This window comes from Neoarius graeffei, chromosome 15 (genome assembly GCF_027579695.1).
Source record: "Neoarius graeffei isolate fNeoGra1 chromosome 15, fNeoGra1.pri, whole genome shotgun sequence".
Taxonomy (NCBI): domain Eukaryota; kingdom Metazoa; phylum Chordata; class Actinopteri; order Siluriformes; family Ariidae; genus Neoarius; species Neoarius graeffei.
The window spans coordinates 27,459,666-27,479,181 of record NC_083583.1 but is presented as its reverse complement, the minus strand read 5'-3'; the positions used below and the strand labels follow the sequence as shown (position 1 = coordinate 27,479,181).

Below are 19,516 nucleotides of genomic sequence, written 5' to 3'. Positions count from 1 at the left end.
GGTGTAGTGGTTAGCGCTGTCGCCTCACAGCAAGAAGGTCCGGGTTCAAGCCCCGTGGCCGGCGAGGGCCTTTCTGTGCAGAGTTTGCATGTTCTCCCCGTGTCCGCGTGGGTTTCCTCCGGGTGCTCCGGTTTCCCCCACAGTCCAAAGACATGCAGGTTAGGTTAACTGGTGACTCTAAATTGACCGTAGGTGTGAATGTGAGTGTGAATGGTTGTCTGTGTCTATGTGTCGGCCCTGTGATGACCTGGCGACTTGTCCAGGGTGTACCCCGCCTTTCGCCCGTAGTCAGCTGGGATAGGCTCCAGCTTGCCTGCGACCCTGTAGAACAGGATAAAGCGGCTAGAGATAATGAGATGAGATGTTTAACTGTGAGGTGATGTGCTAGCAGGAGGGCTATACGAGAGCTTTGCACAACACTTTTTTGTTGCTGACTTGTCAATGTTAACTGTGTGTTCCTTGATTCTAACTCGAGACCTGTGCAGGTCTGAGCTCAGCCTTTGTCTGATTGGGAGATAGAAGTTACGATATATAAATAGAAAAAAAAAATAGTCTGCTCAGAAATACATTTAACGCCAGGATTCGAACCGATGTTGCAAAACCTGTTCGTTTCCTAGACGGCACGCTAGACTGCTCAGCTACGGAAGATTACATCATAACCTGAGGTAAGATGGCACTTACATAGTTAGTATGCAACGGCACCACACCACGACTGTGGAATGGCTACCTGAGGCCGGGACACCAATGACATTCTTAAACACGCTCAAACTCAGTTAAACATGCACATACAGACAGGTGCCTCTATAGGCTTCAGCCAAAGGCTAAGCCAAAAAAACCTCTTCTACCAGCAACCTGATGTGTGTTGTGTAAAAGGTGCTGGGATTCAGAAAAGTGTGCTGTAGCTACAGCATTGCACCCAAATTAAATGCATTTTCTTAAAACATACACACCAAATCAATAAGGGGCAAGGTTTTGGGGCAAGGTTTTTTTTTTTTTTTCTTTTGTTGGTTGTTATCGTCTAACAGGCAACTGTGGAGAGAGGGGCAAGGATCTCTGGAGGAGTAGTACCTTTCTGGGTAGCCTTGATACACCTGGCGTCCCAGTTTGGTCTCCCCATATCCAGCATCATGTGATGCGCAAAACACGGCCAATATTCTAGCAAGTGGCCGCACCATCTAGCCTCTCACATGATGAAGACCATCCGCAGTGGCTCTCAGTGCCGCCCCTAGTGTCACAGAATCGCGGCGGATCTAGGGGAGACAACCCCGATAAAAAAATCCCAACACTCAGTTGGATAGTGGTGGTGTGTGGAGTCATCTTACCTTTTTCACATTGTAAAGTTACACATTATGAGAAAGCAACTATGACTGAAAAAAAATTATAGCTGGGACTCTGCTTGTCCCGGGTGCCCAGGTTAATGAGTGATTTGTTCACCCCTGATGTGATGCTAACAGGTCACCGGGTATATTTACAGTATATTCGAGGAGCTACTGCACACTGTTCACTAAAGGAGCTTCACAATGACTTTTTTACACAATTTGCAGAAAAAGGCACTGTTACCTTGATATTCACAGTCACTGTAGCTGTTTTTATGACATTAAATGGTGTCAGTGACCTTCACAATAAACATCTAAAACATTTGGTTTTGCCCAGGGCAGGGTTTCTACAACATTTCATATATTATTCATTTGTCAGGGAAAATCCAATTCAAATACACAGCTGAGCTGCTGAGGTTTTAAAGCCCAATATTTTTTATTTTTTTTGGAAAGTCCCAAGATTTCAACTCACAATCTCAATATGTTTTATAACACTTTCCCTAATCATATAGATAGCATTTAGTGTCATATGATTTCTGTGATGCCGAGACCATGGATTGAATCTCAAATTTGAAGCCTAATAACAAATATTTTACAGATAAGCATGAAAATTTGTTTAATTTAAGGTTTACATTTCTGAACATGTTAAATATTTTGAGCAACTGCAGCTTCATCTCATCTCATTATCTCTAGCCGCTTTATCCTGTTCTACAGGGTCGCAGGCAAGCTGGAGCCTATCCCAGCTGACTACGGGCGAAAGGCGGGGTACACCCTGGACAAGTCGCCAGGTCATCACAGGGCTGACACATAGACACAGACAACTATTCATACTCACATTCACACCTACGGTCAATTTAGAGTCACCAGTTAACCTAACCTGCATGTCTTTGGACTGTGGGGGAAACCGGAGCACCCGGAGGAAACCCACGCGGACACGGGGAGAACATGCAAACTCCGCACAGAAAGGCCCTCGCCGGCCCCAGGGCTCGAACCCAGGACCTTCTTGCTGTGAGGTGACAGCGCTAACCACTACACCACCGTGCCGCCCTAACTGCAGCTTCATGTGAATCCTAATTTTCACAGAAATCTCTGCAACGTCACTTTTTTTTTTTTTTAAACTTTCATTAGCTCAGCATGTGACTGGCATCACATCTTGCTCTACTTAGTGCTCTGCTTGCTTTGGTAGCAGCAATGACTATTAGCCCAGTTACACCTATTAGGATCGCTGTCGTCATTAGTTCAACCTGCTAAATTTGTATCATAGCTTAAAGCTAGACGGCCTTTCGAGCTCATAAAATCGGTGAAATTTAGTTCCCTCTGAAATTTAGTCACTGTGATATATATTTATCTCTGTAATATCTCACAAAACATCAGGCCATTCTGTGGCCGGGAGGTTATTTAATTTGAAGGGATTCCCAAGCAAATAATATGCATGAAATTTGCTCGCTTCACGCAATCAAGTAGACAGAGGAAGTCTGTGTGCGCATGCGCAGGTTTGCCTTGACCATGCACTGACAGTTACATCATTCTGTCGCTAAATGAACAGCTGATCACACGGAGGTGCTCGCTGACCGCCGATATTTATTAATTAGTTTGGTCCTGCATTTCCTTTCCTTCGTAAATATAACGGCTTTTCTTCTCACTTTCCGTTACTGTTGTCGGTCTTTCACGTTTCATTCGCACGCTCACGTCCTCCATTTTCCTCTCATGTTTCAAATTTGTATCCCACAATGCCTTGCGTGAACGGGGAAAGCCCACCATGTGATGCATGACGTAGTATCTTGAATCGGGTCATGGTGAAGCAAGAAAAAAAAGCGGAGACTTTGGGGCCATGTGGCCCTAAATTCATGAATTGTAATTTTTTAATTTAAAAAAGCCCAATAAAATTGGAAGCCTGTGATTCGAATTCAGTAGCTTTTGATCCACTAAACAAAAATAATTGTGTGTCGGGGAAAATTATTTTTATGACCTACACTTGAAAAATCTGAAAGGCAGTCTACCTTTAAATACAGTTTAAAAAAAAGGATAACTCAGAAAATTTGAATGAGGAAAATAATCTTGAGAAATCTGAGAATTTGAAATACATGGTGTGTGTTAGAAAATGTCTTTCTTCACTTTAGTCTGTGTTCATAGGAGTCCTTTGGCTGACAGCTAAACCGGGTGCTTGACTCTAAATCAGGCGTTTTTAACTTCAGTCCTGTGGACACACAGCCTTGCACAGTTTTCCCTAACCTGATCCAACTCATGAAAAACATTATAATTAGTTGATCAGGTGTGTTTCAAGTCGGGAAATACTGAACCCAAGAACCTTCCTCTAAAATAGACTTATGCACAAAAATGGGGAATGTGCACTTCATACCCCAGTCCTGCTCCAGCTTCCGTAGCGTATGCCTGTGTGCGTGCACGTCTGCTATTTGAAGGCCAAAAAGCCAGTGAGTGGAATAAAAATGTCCAAGTCGGAGTGAAGAGAGAGAGCAAGCTGAAAGGGAAAGGAATGGGCGGTGATGAATTGGAAGTTGTTCTGGATTTTCATGAGGGTAATTCGGAGAAAAGTTCCAACATTTTTGGAATTCCGTCTGGTTCGGAGGCAGACCGCAGCTCATAGTGATTCAAATCAGGAAAAAAAAAAAAAAAAACAGTTTCCAGCTCCATCACAAATATGTTGGATCTATTACGGACAGCTGCGACTACACAAGATAGATATCTGTATGCCAGATAAAAACAATGATTAATTGTCGGGATCTTTGTAGAAAAGTATTTTTAAACCAAATCCGAGAGATGCCCTTTGTCTTGAAATACTTCATTCATTTTTAAACTCCACTTCATCAGATGCACCTAATGCACTCATGTACTTTACCCATAAAATATTCACAGAGCTCTATGCTTCAAAGAAGCAGCTATTACCATTTAAATAATACTGCCAATGCCAATATTAGATTTTTTTTTTCTTGAGCTGTACAGTGGGGATTGCTGTTTTTGAGAAATGGAGCACATCTGATCTGTGAATAAGATCCCTGGACACAAAAATTACATGTCATTTCTTTCCTAATGCTTGACTACCCTTCCCTCGCCCTAACAACAGCACCAATCCAATCATGCCACCATAGACTCCAGTGATTTTGTAGGCCAAAATATCCAAGTGTATCTACATGCTTCCCAAACAAATCACACACAGATTTGGCGCCAATACACTCACCAGTTGCCATCGGAGACTGTGGAAGTGTCAGTGATGTGTTTTGTTTGGACATGAAGCACAGAACACAAACTCAGAATCTGGCCTACGACTGAGCATTCAGTTTTATACTAACTTACAAATATCAATGTCAGCTGCCTATCGATATTGGACAATAATGCCCTGTTATTTGTGGATGTGGCTTATTTTTTGTCTAGGGACTTTATTTTCACCAGTTGTTAAATATCATTTTTCCACTTCACTGACACTGACTGGTTCACATACTTGTATTAGAATTTCCAAAAACTGTTTTGGCATTAACGTTATGCTGACATGGTCTCCTTAAATGCCGTTTCACTCCATCATCAGGAGATTAACACAGTCATCCATAACCAGGAGTTCAAGGAACCCTAACTGGCTTTACTGTCTAGGTGGGAAAGATTGACTTGTTTCCCTCTCCTTTCTTTCATGTGAAGCAAGCCAATCATGGATGTCTATCTATCCATGCATAAACAGACTAGGACCAGAATGTCAAAGACATAGTAGCTCATCTGGCCTGCCATCAAAACAACCATGACGACCAAAACATCAAACAGAACTGAAATGTAACAATGTGACAGAGGACCAACCTCCACGACAAATTGTTTACAACAGGAAAATCAACAAAGGACTAAATTTTGTTCCCCAAGAGAAGATCTACCCAAAACACCAATAGTCCGAGAAAGGAGATACAATTCTAGTAAGAAGAAAATTTGTTAAGTTGACCTAATTACTAATTTGTTCGCAAAAATTGACAATGCAACGACAGAGTTTTGTGCAGAAGGACTAGTTCTTTCAAACAAAACAATCAGAACTGAAATCCATTGAGAACTGATGGAGGAGACATGATTTAACTGAAAATAAACAAAGTTGTAAACAAATTGTTTACAACAAGAAAATCAACAAACAAATGACCAAGTTTTGTTCCTGAGGGAAGATCTACCCAAAACATCGATCAGGACTGAAATTGGGTGAGAACTGCGAGAGGAGATACAATTCTAGTGAAAAGTCCCAAAATCTGCGAAGTTGACCTAATTAGCAGTTTGTTAGCAAAAATTTGACAATACAACGACCAAGTGTTCTGCAGAAGGTCTAGTTCTTTCAAACAAAACAATCCAAACTGAAATCCACTGAGAATAGAGGGAGGAGATATGATTTAACTGAAAATAAATGAAATTGTAAACAAATTGTTTACAAGTGGAAAATCAACAAACAAACAACCAAGTTTTGTTCCTCATGGAAAGATCGACCCAAAACATAGATCAGAACTGGAATCGGATGAGAAATGAGAGAGGAGATAAAATTCTAGTGAGAAGCCTGGAAAATTTGTTAATTTGGCCTAATTACTAACTCATCTCATCTCATTATCTCTAGCCGCTTTATCCTTCTACAGGGTCGCAGGCAAGCTGGAGCCTATCCCAGCTGACTACGGGCGAAAGGCGGGGTACACCCTGGACAAGCCGCCAGGTCATCACAGGGCTGACACATAGACACAGACAACCATTCACACTCACATTCACACCTACGGTCAATTTAGAGTCACCAGTTAACCTAACCTGCATGTCTTTGGACTGTGGGGGAAACCGGAGCACCCGGAGGAAACCCACGCGGACACGGGGAGAACATGCAAACTCCGCACAGAAAGGCCCTCGCCGGCCCCGGGGCTCGAACCCAGGACCTTCTTGCTGTGAGGCGACAGCGCTAACCACTACACCGCCGTGCCGCCCTAATTACTAACTCGTTAGCAAAAAATTTGACAAAGCAATGACCAAGTTTTGTGCAGAGTGATGAGTTCTTTCAAACAAAATAATTGGAACGGACATCCATGGAGAATTGACAGAGGAGATACAATTTAACTGAATTGTGGACGACGGACGGACGACACACCATGGCAACAGCTCATCAGCCTTATGGATAGATCAGCTAAAATTATTCTCAACCATGCATATTCAGCTAGGAAATTGCTTGATGGGTCAGGCCAATGATGGGCCAACTTCACGTATCAAGGAAACACATGTTTCCTTGATACGTGAAGAAGCCATGTCAACCAGCCAGGCCTCTAAATGGGATAGGAGTTCCTCACTCACTCCCCCAGACTGGTAGCAGAAATAGGGAATACAACCCCAAAATCAGAAAAAGTTGGGATGATAAGAAAAATGCAAATAAAAAAAAGAAAGCAGGGATTTCTAAATTTACTTTGACGTGTAGTTCACGGCAGACAGTATGAACCCAATATATACTCACTGGCCACTTTAATAGGAACTTGTTCTTGATTCTAAGATTACTGTGCTTGGCTTGCAAGTGGAACCCAATGTGGTCTTCTGCTGTTGCATGCTGAGATACTTTTCTGCTCACCATGGTTATTAAGAGTTGCTATATCCTTCCTGGCAGCTTGAACCAATCTGGCCATTTTCCTCTGATCAGCAAGATGTTTCCACCCATAGAACTGTCACTCACTCAATGTTTTTTGTACCATTCTGTGTAAACTCTAGAGACTGTTGTGTGAAAACCCCAGGAGATCAGCAGTTTCTGAATTACTCAAACCAGTCCATCTGGCTGAAACCAACACCCATGCCACAGTGAAAGTCACACTTTGAGATCACAATCTCATCTCATCTCATTATCTCTAGCCGCTTTATCCTTCTACAGGGTCGCAGGCAAGCTGGAGCCTATCCCAGCTGACTACGGGCGAAAGGCGGGGTACACCCTGGACAAGTCGCCAGGTCATCACAGGGCTGACACATAGACACAGACAACCATTCACACTCACATTCACACCTACGGTCAATTTAGAGTCACCAGTTAACCTAACCTGCATGTCTTTGGACTGTGGGGGAAACCGGAGCACCCGGAGGGAACCCACGCGGACACGGGGAGAACATGCAAACTCCACACAGAAAGGCCCTCGCCGGCCCCGGGGCTCGAACCCAGGACCTTCTTGCTGTGAGGCGACAGCGCTAACCACTACACCACCGTGCCGCCCCTGAGATCACAATAATTTTTCCCATTCTGATGTTTGAAGTGAACATTAACTGAAGCTCTTGATTTGTATCTGCATGATTTTATGCATTGTGCTGCTGTCAAAGGATCGGCTGATTAGAGAACTGCATCAAACAGTAGGTGGATGGGTGTTCCTAATAAAGTGGCCGGTGAGTGTATTTCAAGTTTTCACTTGTTGGTGATCACCTGTTAGTGATGTCAACAAGTGATCATGATTTGGTACACAATCATGATTTGGGACATAATCAGTATCCAGGAAAGGCTTAAGGCCAATTTATGCTGACAACGCAGTCCTCGCAGACGGTGTCGCAGATAGCGTCTGCGTAGCCCCCCCACCTTCGCAGACGCTCTGTGCGCACCTCCCAAAAATTGTGGCCACCGCAGAAGCCTCGCAGACAGCGTCGCAGACAAGAGGGCTCTGATTGGTCCACTCTACATCCGCTGTACACGCACTTCCGCTTCCCTACTTTCCCGGTTTGTTTTGTTTTCACGACCGCCATTTTTAAAAACACGAGCGAAGATGGAGCAGCACGAAGAGCGGTTGATCGAGGAAGTGAGGAAGTACGTACATCTATACGACTCCAGTTCTAGTCATTATAAGTAACCGGAGGATAAACACTCCACTAACCACACCCACCAACTACTCCTAGCGATTTCGCGACTTCGCGCCCCCTTGCGTTGTAGCGGTGAATAACATCGCGCACGCCTATTACTCCCCGCTCAACGATAAATTACAACTGTCTGCGAAAAGCTGTCTGCGAAAGCCTTGTCGCAAGAGCATGCAGAGGCCTAGTCTCTGAGAAGCAAAGATGAGACGAGGATCTCCAGTTTGTCATTAAATGCATGAGAAAATTATTGATTGCTTAAAAACAATGTTCCTGAAAGAAAGCTAGAAAGGGATTTGGATACATCACGGTGCTTAATATATCATTAAACAATTCAAGGAATTTGGAGGAATTTCAGTGCATAAAAGGACAAGGGCGCAAGCCAAAGCTGAACACTTGTGATCTCCGATCCCTCAGACGGCACTGTATCAAGAACCATCATTCATCTATAGATGATAACCACATGGGCTCAGGATTACTTTGGCAAACCTTTATCAAGCACTACAATACAGAGTTACATCCGCAAATGCCAGTTAAAACTTTACTGTGCAAAAAGGAAGCCTTATGTTAACTGTGTCCAGAAGCACCGTTGACTTCTTTGGGTTCGGAGTCATCTGGGATGGACCATCACACAGTGGAAACATGTATTGTGGTCAGACGAATCAGTATTCCAGGTCTTTTTTGTAAAAAAAAAAAAAATGGACGCTATGTGCTCTGGATCAAACACAAAAAGGACCTTCCAAACTGTTTCCAGCAACAAGTCCAAAAGCCAGGGTGTGTCATGGTATGGGGTTGTGTCACTGCCCTTGGCAAAGGTAACTTACACTTCTGTGATGGCATCATTAATGCAGAGAAGTGCATTGAGATTTTGGAGCAACATATGCTGCCTTCAAGACGACATCTTTTCCAGGGAGATTTCAACAAGACAATGCAAAACTACATTCTGCACACGTTACAAAAGCATAGCTGTGGAAGAACAGGGTGCCTGTCACCTCTGCCCCCAATAGAAAATGTGTAGTCAATTTTGAAACAAAAATCTGACAGCGACCCCGTACTGTTGCACACCTGAAGACCTGTTTGCAGGAAGAAGGGGACAAAACACCTGAAACGGTTCATTACTTGGTGTCTTTGGTGCCTAAACATCTTTTAAAGTGTTGTGAGAAGGAATGGCAAGATTATAAAGTGGTAAATGCTTTGCCATCCCAGCTTTTTTTGAAATGTGTTTCAAGAATCAAAATTGAAGTGTTTATTTTGGACAGAATAAAATTCATGAAGTAAAACATCAAATAATGTGCTGCTGTGTTGTTTTGAATGCAATACAGGTCAAAGGTTATTTACAAATCATTATTTTCAGTTTTAATTTCAATATACCGTCCCAACTTTTTCTGATTTGGGGTTATACACAGTGGGGTGGAAATTGGCCATGACTAAGACCTGAACACTTGGTAAGATGGTGAAGAAATGAGATGGGAGCCTCTATAAAGCCTAGGTCACAACTGGACGTACGATTTTTTTGGCCGTGCAATTTTTGGCGTTTCCCAAATCGCTGAGTTTTTTTTGTTCATGGAGAAAGACGCACGTTGGCCGTAAGTTTGTCTTGCAACCTGAATAAACCGTAAGCGTCCGTAGAGTTTGTTTGACATGACAAAGAACCTCTGCGGCCAGTCTACGGCTCAAAAATCAGCACGTCACACGCGCGCCCTCCGTGCGTTTCTTGCGTTTTTTGCACGTAGACCGGCCATAGGAGCACGTACGGCCGGTTGTGACCGAGGCTTAACCTGAAAATTTTCCGAATCGCCCCTCAGCATCAGTCCTATCCTCTTTTTCATCACCATGTGACTGTTTCCCCTGCTTCTCCTGCTCCAGTATTAGCCAGTGACAGGAACATTCACTCAAGTCTTTGGCCTTCCAGAGACCCTGAATTCTTCAGCTCTAGACTTGGACTGGATTAAGCCTTCCTTGTCAAGTCACCTGTCAGATGAATAAATTAAAATGTACTTTCCACACCTAAACCTTTCTAAGCTTCCTTTTCTCTGTGTTCATCTGATGACCGTTCTCTCTATTTTCCTTCTTTCAGTTTTGCACCAAACCCACACTACCTCACACTTTTTCAACTACCCGTTCTCTTCTGCTCCTTTTTAAAAGGACTGCATTCTCCTTCTTTGACACCATTTTGTAGGTGTATTACTACATAAAACAAGATCCGGACATGGTCTCATGGAATCAGAGAGAATAAACCAGCAAGCCTTTCGTGTACATAGTGTAATTCAAGCTCATGGGACAGACTTCTCGGTTAGAGCAGACACACCTAATTATGCAAGGTCCACTCCCTCGCCTGCTATCTCCTTCAGGCGAAGAGCGAGTCCGCTCCTCCTCTTGGGTCTTCTGAAGCAACACCACACCCTTTCTTCCTCTTTGATCCCAGTCGGCATCTCATTCCAGTTAGTCCTTCACTTTGTTTAAATGAACAGTCTCCTCCCATCCCATTCATAGTGGAAATATAACAACACCAGAGACAAATAGGAATATGGGGGGTATATCGGCACTAGTGGCCAAAAGATTGCGGCTTCAAATCCCACACGTGCCTGAGACTCTGTTTTGGGCTCTTGAGGAAGATCTTTAACCCTCGATTAGGCTTAATGTTTGGATCATATCATCCTACTTTATGTATACGTTGCTCTGGATAAACGCATCTGACAAATGAATAAAAATGTAAATGAATGGACTGGTATTTTACTTTTGTAGTTTGCACGTTTATGTTTCCTGACTTGCATATCTGTGCAAACGGATCGAGCGCAACCTTTCCACAGATTGCACAACAATGTTCCAATGCGACCGGTGTGTCAATGCGGCCGTATTTCACCGGCCCAGATGGAAGAGATTGCGAGAGGAGAAGGCAAGAGTCACAGATCGCCTCCTTCTGTTGCTTTTAACACTCCCACTCTGTCCTCGGTGTAACATGAGCTTCCCTTACACATCCAGACTGTGTGTGTGTGTGTGTGTGTGTGTGTGTGCGCGCGCACGCACATGTATGCATAGGGAACCCTCTGAAGTACTAAGGAAACAAAGTTTAATGGATATACAGTCTGTCTCATTCGGTATCTTTCTCCTGGGATAGTGTGGTTTGGTAGTGGTAGGGGTTTCAGGGCTGCAGTTCTCTCACAACTTTTCAACACATAGGCTGATGAGAGAGAGAAAAAGAGAAAGACAGGGAGGAGATAAGAACTTCTGGCATGGTCTTGAAACAGCCTGGAACATACGACAAAGCAGAGGAAATAATCCCCCCCTTACCACCTCCTCTCCCCCCCGCCAAATTCTGTCTTCTCGTGCATCTCTGTAGACATCAGGTACTGGTTATAACAGAATGGCTAAAGCACCTGGAGTTTCACTACAGAGCAGTTAAGTCCAACCACATTTGCACACAATCATACAGACCCCACTCAGCCTTCAAGATCCCCAGACATATGATTGGCTCTAATCCCTTCTTTCTTTCATTCCCCCAATTCCCATCTCTTTTTTTCAGTTGTGGTTACTTGAAGTCCTGATATGGACATATGGAAAGAATTTATTCACACATGTTGCCAACATTCAGGTGGCTGTTGCCCCTTCAGGTAGTTGTTTCTGTGAAAATTAAGAGCTGGTTATATAACATTGAGGGTGCATTTCATGGTACGTTTCTTGGTTCAAGCCAAATGGTAGACTCAATCAAAGCCAATGAAAAGGAGAAATTGCTGTTGCACTTAACCTTTGTACAAGTTCTAAGACGACGCACAGTCTGTGCTGATGTCAGATAACATTCCAGTTATTGTGTTTGAGTTGGATATTGTTCCTGTTTGCAGGAACAGTTCCTTCTCTTAAACCTTGAACTTTTGTCAAAAAACTGAAACGTCAATCTCTGCTAAGCCTTTAAATAATGATGTGTCTATGGTATAATGCTGCAGCAGATAGTGTTGCTGCCTCTCGGGGGAAAGCCATGGCTTAATGGTTAGAGAAGCAGCTTTGGGACCAAAAAGTCGCTGGTTTGATTTCTTGGACCAGCAGGAATGGCTGAAGGGCCCTTGAGCAAGGCACTGAACCCCCAGCTGCTCCCCAGGCTGCTTTGGGTATGTTGTACGTGGCTTTGGATAAGAGCGTCTGATAAACGCCATTAAATGTAATGCAATGTAATGTAGTATAATGTAATGTAATGTAATGCCTCACAGCTCCAGAGCTCAGATTACTCTCTGTATGGAGTTCTGCATGTTCTCCTTGTGTCTGCGTGAGGGTCCTCCAAGTTCTCCGCTTTCCTCCCACTGTTCAGAATCATGCAAGTAGATGGACTGGTTACACTACATTGCCCTTAGGTGTGTGTGTGTGTGTGTGTGTGTGTGTGTGTGTGCACGCGCGCGCATATGTGTTTCATACGCAGTGAATTGTCCCACCTCACACCCAGTGTTCCTGGATATTCCGGATCCACCATGACCCTGCCCAGAATAAAGTGTTTACAGAAAATGAATGAATGACTCACTGAAGCACGAGTGAACTGTATGGCCTAACTTGCATGGTTTCAAATCCCACAACTACCAGAGGGATTTATCAAACCAGCAAGCTATCTAGGTAGTTAGCTCTCCATCTCTCACTTCTCTTGACTCTCACTTTCTCACAGTATTGATATGATACAAGAGCATGCTCCAAAAGAAATTTAGCAACACTGACCACAGAGACATTAGAAATCACAACAGCTGCTCAAACAGGACTGTTTCATGTCTTTCAGCAGTATGAACAAAATTAAGATCCATCCATCCATCCATTATCTGTAGCTGCTTATCCTGTTCTACAGGGTCGCAGGCAAGCTGGAGCCTATCCCAGCTGACTACAAGCGAAAGGCGGGGTACACCCTGGACAAGTTGGCAGGTCATCACAGGGCTGACACAGAGACACAGACAACCATTCACACTCACATTCACACCTACGGTCAATTTAGAGTCACCAGTTAACCTAACCTGCATGTCTTTGGACTGTGGGGGAAACCGGAGCACCCGGAGGAAACCCACGCGGACAACATGCAAACTCCGCACAGAAAGGCCCTCGCCAGCTGCTGGGCTTGAACCCAGAGCCTTCTTGCTGTGAGGCAACAGTGCTAACTGCTAAACACCACCGTGCCGCCAGCCCAAAATTAAGATATTAAGAAAAAAGATTAGAGATGGCAATAAGTGTCGTTACAAAATGGGTGATTTTTGCAAGGGACAGCTCCTGAGTCTTGTGCGATCCTGGAGGGGTCAGGGAGGTGGAGATGGACCCAGTGTAATTATCATAATAGATTCTGTATATGTTATACTATATATATATATATATATATATATATATATATATATATATAAAAAAAAATTGTCCAATAATAAAATAAGCAGAATAAAAAAAAAAACAGAGCGTCAGCGACGCAGCAGCTCACACGGCCGTACCGTGAGAAACCAGACTCGTTTATAATTACAGAAGTTGTCCTTCATGAGAACAATTTAATCTTCAAAATAAAACAATCAGAATCAAAATCCAGCGAAAACTCAGGGAGGAGTAGCGATTTTCCTGAAAGTTCATTAACCAGCCTAATTAGCAACTTATTAATGAGAAATCACAAAACCAGGGAGTAACTTTTTTGCAGACTGATTAGATCTTCCAAACAAAACAATCAGAATCAAAATCCATTGAAAATTCAGTGAGGAGTAGCGATTTTCATGAATTGTAGATGGACAGACAGACAGACAGACAGACGGACGGACGATGAATGGATGACACATGATGGCAGTAGCTCATCGGCCAATGGCCAGTGAGCTAAAGAAAAAAGAAAAAAAAACGTGCAGTTTGTAATAGCAGTTGGCAATGTCAATGTATTTTACTGGATCAGGAAATAAAGCTCCAGATCATTGTGATTTAAGGTAATTTTTACTTTTGAGGTTTGTTCTGGACCCAGTAGTATGTTTTTTTGGAACTTGGCAGATGTTTTTGAAAAGTTCAAAAACCCAATGTCTGAAAACAGTCATTTGGAGCTCGCTTGTTAGCTCACTTGTAGGTAACCAGACTATGATGGTGGTCTGCATCAAGTGAAGTTTTCTGCATTCAGTGCTGCACTATAAGTAAAATGATTGGTTCAACTTATCATTTCCCGTTTTAAGTTTCCTGATGGTAGGAAAAGGGTTGCTATGATCAGTGGAGAAGACAGAATACCTTACTGAGATATGGTGCAAAGAAGGCAATGCATAATAAAGAAGGTGTATAAGAAATAGCTTGTATTTGCTTCTGTGAGAAAGTGGTAACCAGTATAATGGTTGGAGTATCGGTGGAATGTGTGCTGAGTGCTTCAGATGAGTAATGATTCCAGTAGCAAAATTTTGTTTGTTCAATCTTGATGTCAGAAGTGAACAGAAGCAGGAGTCTATTAAACAATTATTCCATGAACTCGAGTCGTATATGACCTGATAGTCAACGAGGCACGTAGCGCCGATTCGGCTATAAGACATGTGCAACAAGATTGAGTGGAATAATTGTTTTACAGTGCCTTGAAAAAGTATTCATACCCCTTGAACTTTTTCACATTTTTCCACCTTACAACCACGAACTTAAAAGTTTTTTATTGAGATTTTATGTGATGGACCAACACAGAGTAGCACATAATTGTGAAGTGAAACGAAAATTATAAATGGCCTTCAAAATTTTAAACTAATAAAAATCTGAAAAATGTGGTGTGCATTAGTATTCAGCCCCCTGTACTCTGATACCTCTAAATACAATCCAGTGCAATCAATTGCCTTCAGAAGTCATCTAATTAGTTAATAGAGTCCTACTGTGTGTAATTTACTCTCAGCATAAATACACTTGTTCTATGAAGGCCTCAGTGGTTTGTTAGAGAACACTGAAGAACAAACAGCATCATGAAGACCAAAGAATTCACCAGACAGGTCAGGGATAAAGTTCTGGAGAAGTTTAAAGCAGGGTTAGGTTATAAAAAAATATCCCAAGCTCTGAACATCTCAAGAAGCACTGTTCAATCCATCATTCAAAAATGGAAAAAGTATGGCACAACTGCAAACCTACCAAGACATGGCCGTCCACCTAAACTGACAGAGCGAGCAAGGAGAGCACTGGCCAGAGAAGCAGCCAAGAGGCCCATGATCACTCTGGAGGAGCTGCAGAAATCCACAGCTCAGGTGGGGGAATCTGTGCACAGGACAACTATAAGTCGTAAACTCCACAAATCTGGCCTTTTTGGAAGAGTGGCAAGAAGAAAGCCATTGTTGAAAGACAGGCATAAGAAGTCCCGTTTGCAGTTTGCCAGAAGCCATGTAAGGGACACAGCAAACATGTGAAGGAAGGTGCTTTGGTCAGATGAGACCAAAGTTGAACTTTTTGGCCTAAATGCAAAGCTCTATGTGTGGCGGAAAACTAACACTGCTCATCACCCTGCACACACCATCCCCACTGTGAAACATGGTGGTGGCAGCATCATGCTATGGGGATGCTTTTCTTCAGCAGGGACGGGGAAGCTGGTCAGAGTTGATAGGAAGATAGATGGAGCTAAATACAGGGCAATCCTGGAAGAAAACCTGTTGGAGGCTGCAAAAGACTTGAGACTGGGAAGGAGATTCACCTTCCAGCAAGACAATGACCCTAAACATACAGCCAGAGCTACAATGGAATGGTTTAGATCAAAGAATATTCATGTGTTAGAATGGACCACTCAAAGTCCAGACCTAAATCCCATTGAGCATCTGTGGCAAGACTTGAAAATTGCTGTTCACAGACGCTCTCCATCCAATCTGGCTGAGCTTGAGCTATTTTGCAAAGAAGAATGGGCAAAAATTTCAGTGTCTAGATGTGCAAAGCTGGTAGAGACATACCACAAAAGACTTGCAGCTGTAATTGCAGCAAAAGGTGGCTCTACAAAGTATTGATGCAGGGGGGCTGAATACTAATGCACACCACATTTTTCAGATTTTTATTTGTTTAAAATTTTGAAGACCATTTATCATTTTCGTTTCACTTCATAATTATGTGCTACTCTGTGTTGGTCTATCACATAAAAGTTCGTGGTTGTAAGGTGGAAAAACGTGAAAAAGTTCAAGGGGTATGAATACTTTTTCAAGGCACTGTATTATATCCACATTCACTGGATTTTAAGAAACAAAGAAACTACTGTATATGCTTTGTTATTAGGCGAACTTCTTAAAAACTTATCAATGGCTGCACGAATTGACTTTAGTGTTGTTTTTTTCGAGAAAGTGACGTCTTGCTGTCATGCCGAGGTACAGAATAGCTTTAGACATTTATTTAATTCTTCTTTGGGCATTTCAGTTATGTCATTTTCAAACTTCTTTGAGCTTTTGAACCAGTCTAAAAAAAAAAAAAAAAAATTCAACAAATTTTAATGCTTAAAGATGAAAAATGTAAACAAACCGGTGAAATGACAGCAGAAATTTGTGAAAAATGTATTGATAATAATAATTCTTGAAAAATAAAAAAAAGATACATTCTTACTATCAAATACTTTTATTCCATATTTTGTTGCTTTTTTATTTTGGGGGGTTTTGTTTTCGAGTAGAGTTTTTATTTCATGCTTGGTTGGTTCAGCCAAACGCTCCGTCATTTTGTTTTTCTCTACTCACAGTATATGAGCTGATAGCCTAGGAGTAGAGTAGCCAATCAGAGTGCACAACTGCTCATATCCAGCGAATGTGGATAGAATAATAAGGGTTTCCCCAGAAATGCCAAAGAACACTGAACTAAAGTAAGTGCGAGGTTATGGATACATGAAAGTTATGAAGGTTAAGGTGAGGTTATGGTCCAGCATCTTTCAATCTGAGTGAGTATCAGAACAATTTTGCTAAAGACCGGCACACATGCGCGATTTTCCGTCGCTTGGTCATGCAGCTTTTTGACGCAAGCGAAAAATTGCTTCATGTGCGGCTATTTGCGAGGGCGATTTTGTGTTGCTTGTGACAGATCGCAGGTATCAAACATGCTTGATATCCTGCGACAAAAAAAAAATCGGCAGTCACTGACTTGCTGCAGAGATATCGCCGCGTGTGCGTGTCTTTGCAATAACGAAGTAATCACCTCCAAAGGCTAAGCCAATCCCCGCCCGCAAAGTAGTCACGTGATTTCCACATGACTTGCATCCCCCTCCCCAAATTGCCTACTGGTCGCAGATAACGTGCACATGCAGCTACCCGAGAGGGGAAACTGGCATCCAAAAATCGCAATACGCTTGCGACGAGAAGTCGCCCGTGTGCACCGGGCTTAAGTGACCTGATATGAGGTTCAAACAAAAGCGTGTTGTCAAAAAAAAAAAAAAAAAAAGTGTGCCTATTTGTGGAAAGTTTAACAGTACAGTCATCTATATCATCTGAAAACACTGTGGTTTTAGAAAACAGTTACGGAGGCAATTAGCAAAATATTTATTTTTGTCTATTCATGATTTTTGATCAAGAACACAAAGAGCTGTGATGAACCTAGTACTGACATAAATCTACAATACACAGTATGAACACTGACTATCCAATAATGATGACTATCCAGACATGCAGCCAGCTACCTATGTCTGGAAAATTTTCTTTCAAATAAACAAGACATGTTATGACTGCATTTATTTAGCAAGAGTGAAGCTGGTTAAACTCAGTGTCTACAATGACAAAACTGGGTTCATGCCACACGATTGGTCAAAAGCATGTACTGAATCCATTAATCATTCAGATATGTTGTTTTACTACATCATAACTCATTTGCATAAATTAAAGAAATCTCATCATAGGATACCAATAAAGATAAACTGGCTGAGACACTGAGTTCCCTTCAAACAGGAATCTAGGTTTGTAACTGGCTCAATTTCCTTCCATTATCAAGGGAACCAAAGACGCTACATTCACACTGGAAGGAAAGGAAAATACAGTTGTGACAAAAATAAAATAGCAATATTCCATTGTATATAGGTCCCTGTTAAAAACAGAAAAAAAAAAAACACACATCTCAATAGGTCGCTCACCTTGGATGATTTGGCAGTGTTTTGGGCTGCTGTGTGTGAACCGGGACGTTTTGTCAGAAGAACGTTTTTGTCTGATGACTTTGTGTTCCCCACCGGAGAAGGATTCAAGCTCCTGGCGAACAGGCTTGATAAACAGAGTCTCATCTCCCAATTGAACCAGGCCAGTCTGCAAGACACAAAAGACAGAAGGGACTTAAACCTTTGAACAACATTTCCTGTATGTAATATAGTACTAAAACAGTACACTTTAATGTTGAAGACCTTATGTGGTTCCTACAGTCTTGATGATGATGATATCTCGGTCAGGCCTGGAAGAAATCTGTCTTGTAATTACTTCATGAGGAGCTTTTGTTTGTCCGATCACTGCCACGATGACGATGCTAATTAAACCGATGCTCTCAAAAAATAAAGTACATTATTGTACCTTTAGGGGTACAATGGCTGGTCACTGGAGCAGTTCCCGCTAAGGTACTCATTTGTACTCTACATGCTGTTTGGGAAAAATATATGTACCTTTTTAGTCCTGAAAAAGTAGACAAAGTTACCTTGAGGTCCAATAATGAGCTCTAGGGGGTACATTAGTGTAGACTGTACCATGGGGGACAGAAATGGACTCCTATTGTACCCCTATTTCTGACAGTGTAGGTTAGCTAATGCCAAGCTAGTAGTATACCTTCCTTTAGCCTTCTGTTAAATGCTAACAAATGGGCAAACTAAATGCTGGAAGGGCTGGAGTAGCATGTTTATCATAAATACACTATTAAATAGGCATGCTACAAATAAGCTAAGTAAAAAAAATGATAACATAGATACCTTTAGTGAATAAATTGCAGGATAGTCCACGAGTATATTTCCAATAGCCTTTCACTGAATTCTAGCAAATCAGAATGGAACTGTGTGTTGTCATTCAGGCATTTTCCCACAAACAGTGTTTGAAAAACACAATTTCAGGATTCCTGCCTGGTATTGCTTTACTTCCAGGTCACATTGCAATACTCGTTACTAGGATTGGTCCTATACAAATACACATTTAACACAGTCCAAATCTATAAAACAGATTCACAGTACAGGCTGGGCTTTAATCTAAGTTTTGGATGGATGGATGGATGGATGGACGGACGGACGGACAGCCAACCAACCTGTTCATTTGGATGGACAGACAGACAGACAGACAGACAGACAGACAACCAACCAGCCCTTTCATTTGGATGGATGGATGGATGGATGGATGGATGGATGGATGGATGGATGGATGGATGGATGGATGGATGGATGGATGGATGGATGGATGGATGGATGGATGGATGGATGGATGGATGGATGGATGGATGGATGGATGGATGGATGGACAGCCAACCAACCAGCCCGTTCA

At 42.4% G+C, this 19,516-nt stretch overlaps 1 protein-coding gene across 2 annotated transcripts in view; it reads right to left on the bottom strand.

The window, feature by feature from the left end:
- The window catches only part of adamts17 (ADAM metallopeptidase with thrombospondin type 1 motif, 17), a 347,817-nt gene that overhangs the window by 296,000 nt on the left and 32,301 nt on the right, over nt 1-19,516 (bottom strand). For both annotated transcript variants that reach the window (XM_060941102.1, XM_060941103.1), the window contains exon 3: nt 18,145-18,310. In XM_060941102.1, coding sequence (XP_060797085.1) covers nt 18,145-18,310 — 166 coding nt within the window. The remainder of the gene's footprint in view (nt 1-18,144; nt 18,311-19,516) is intronic.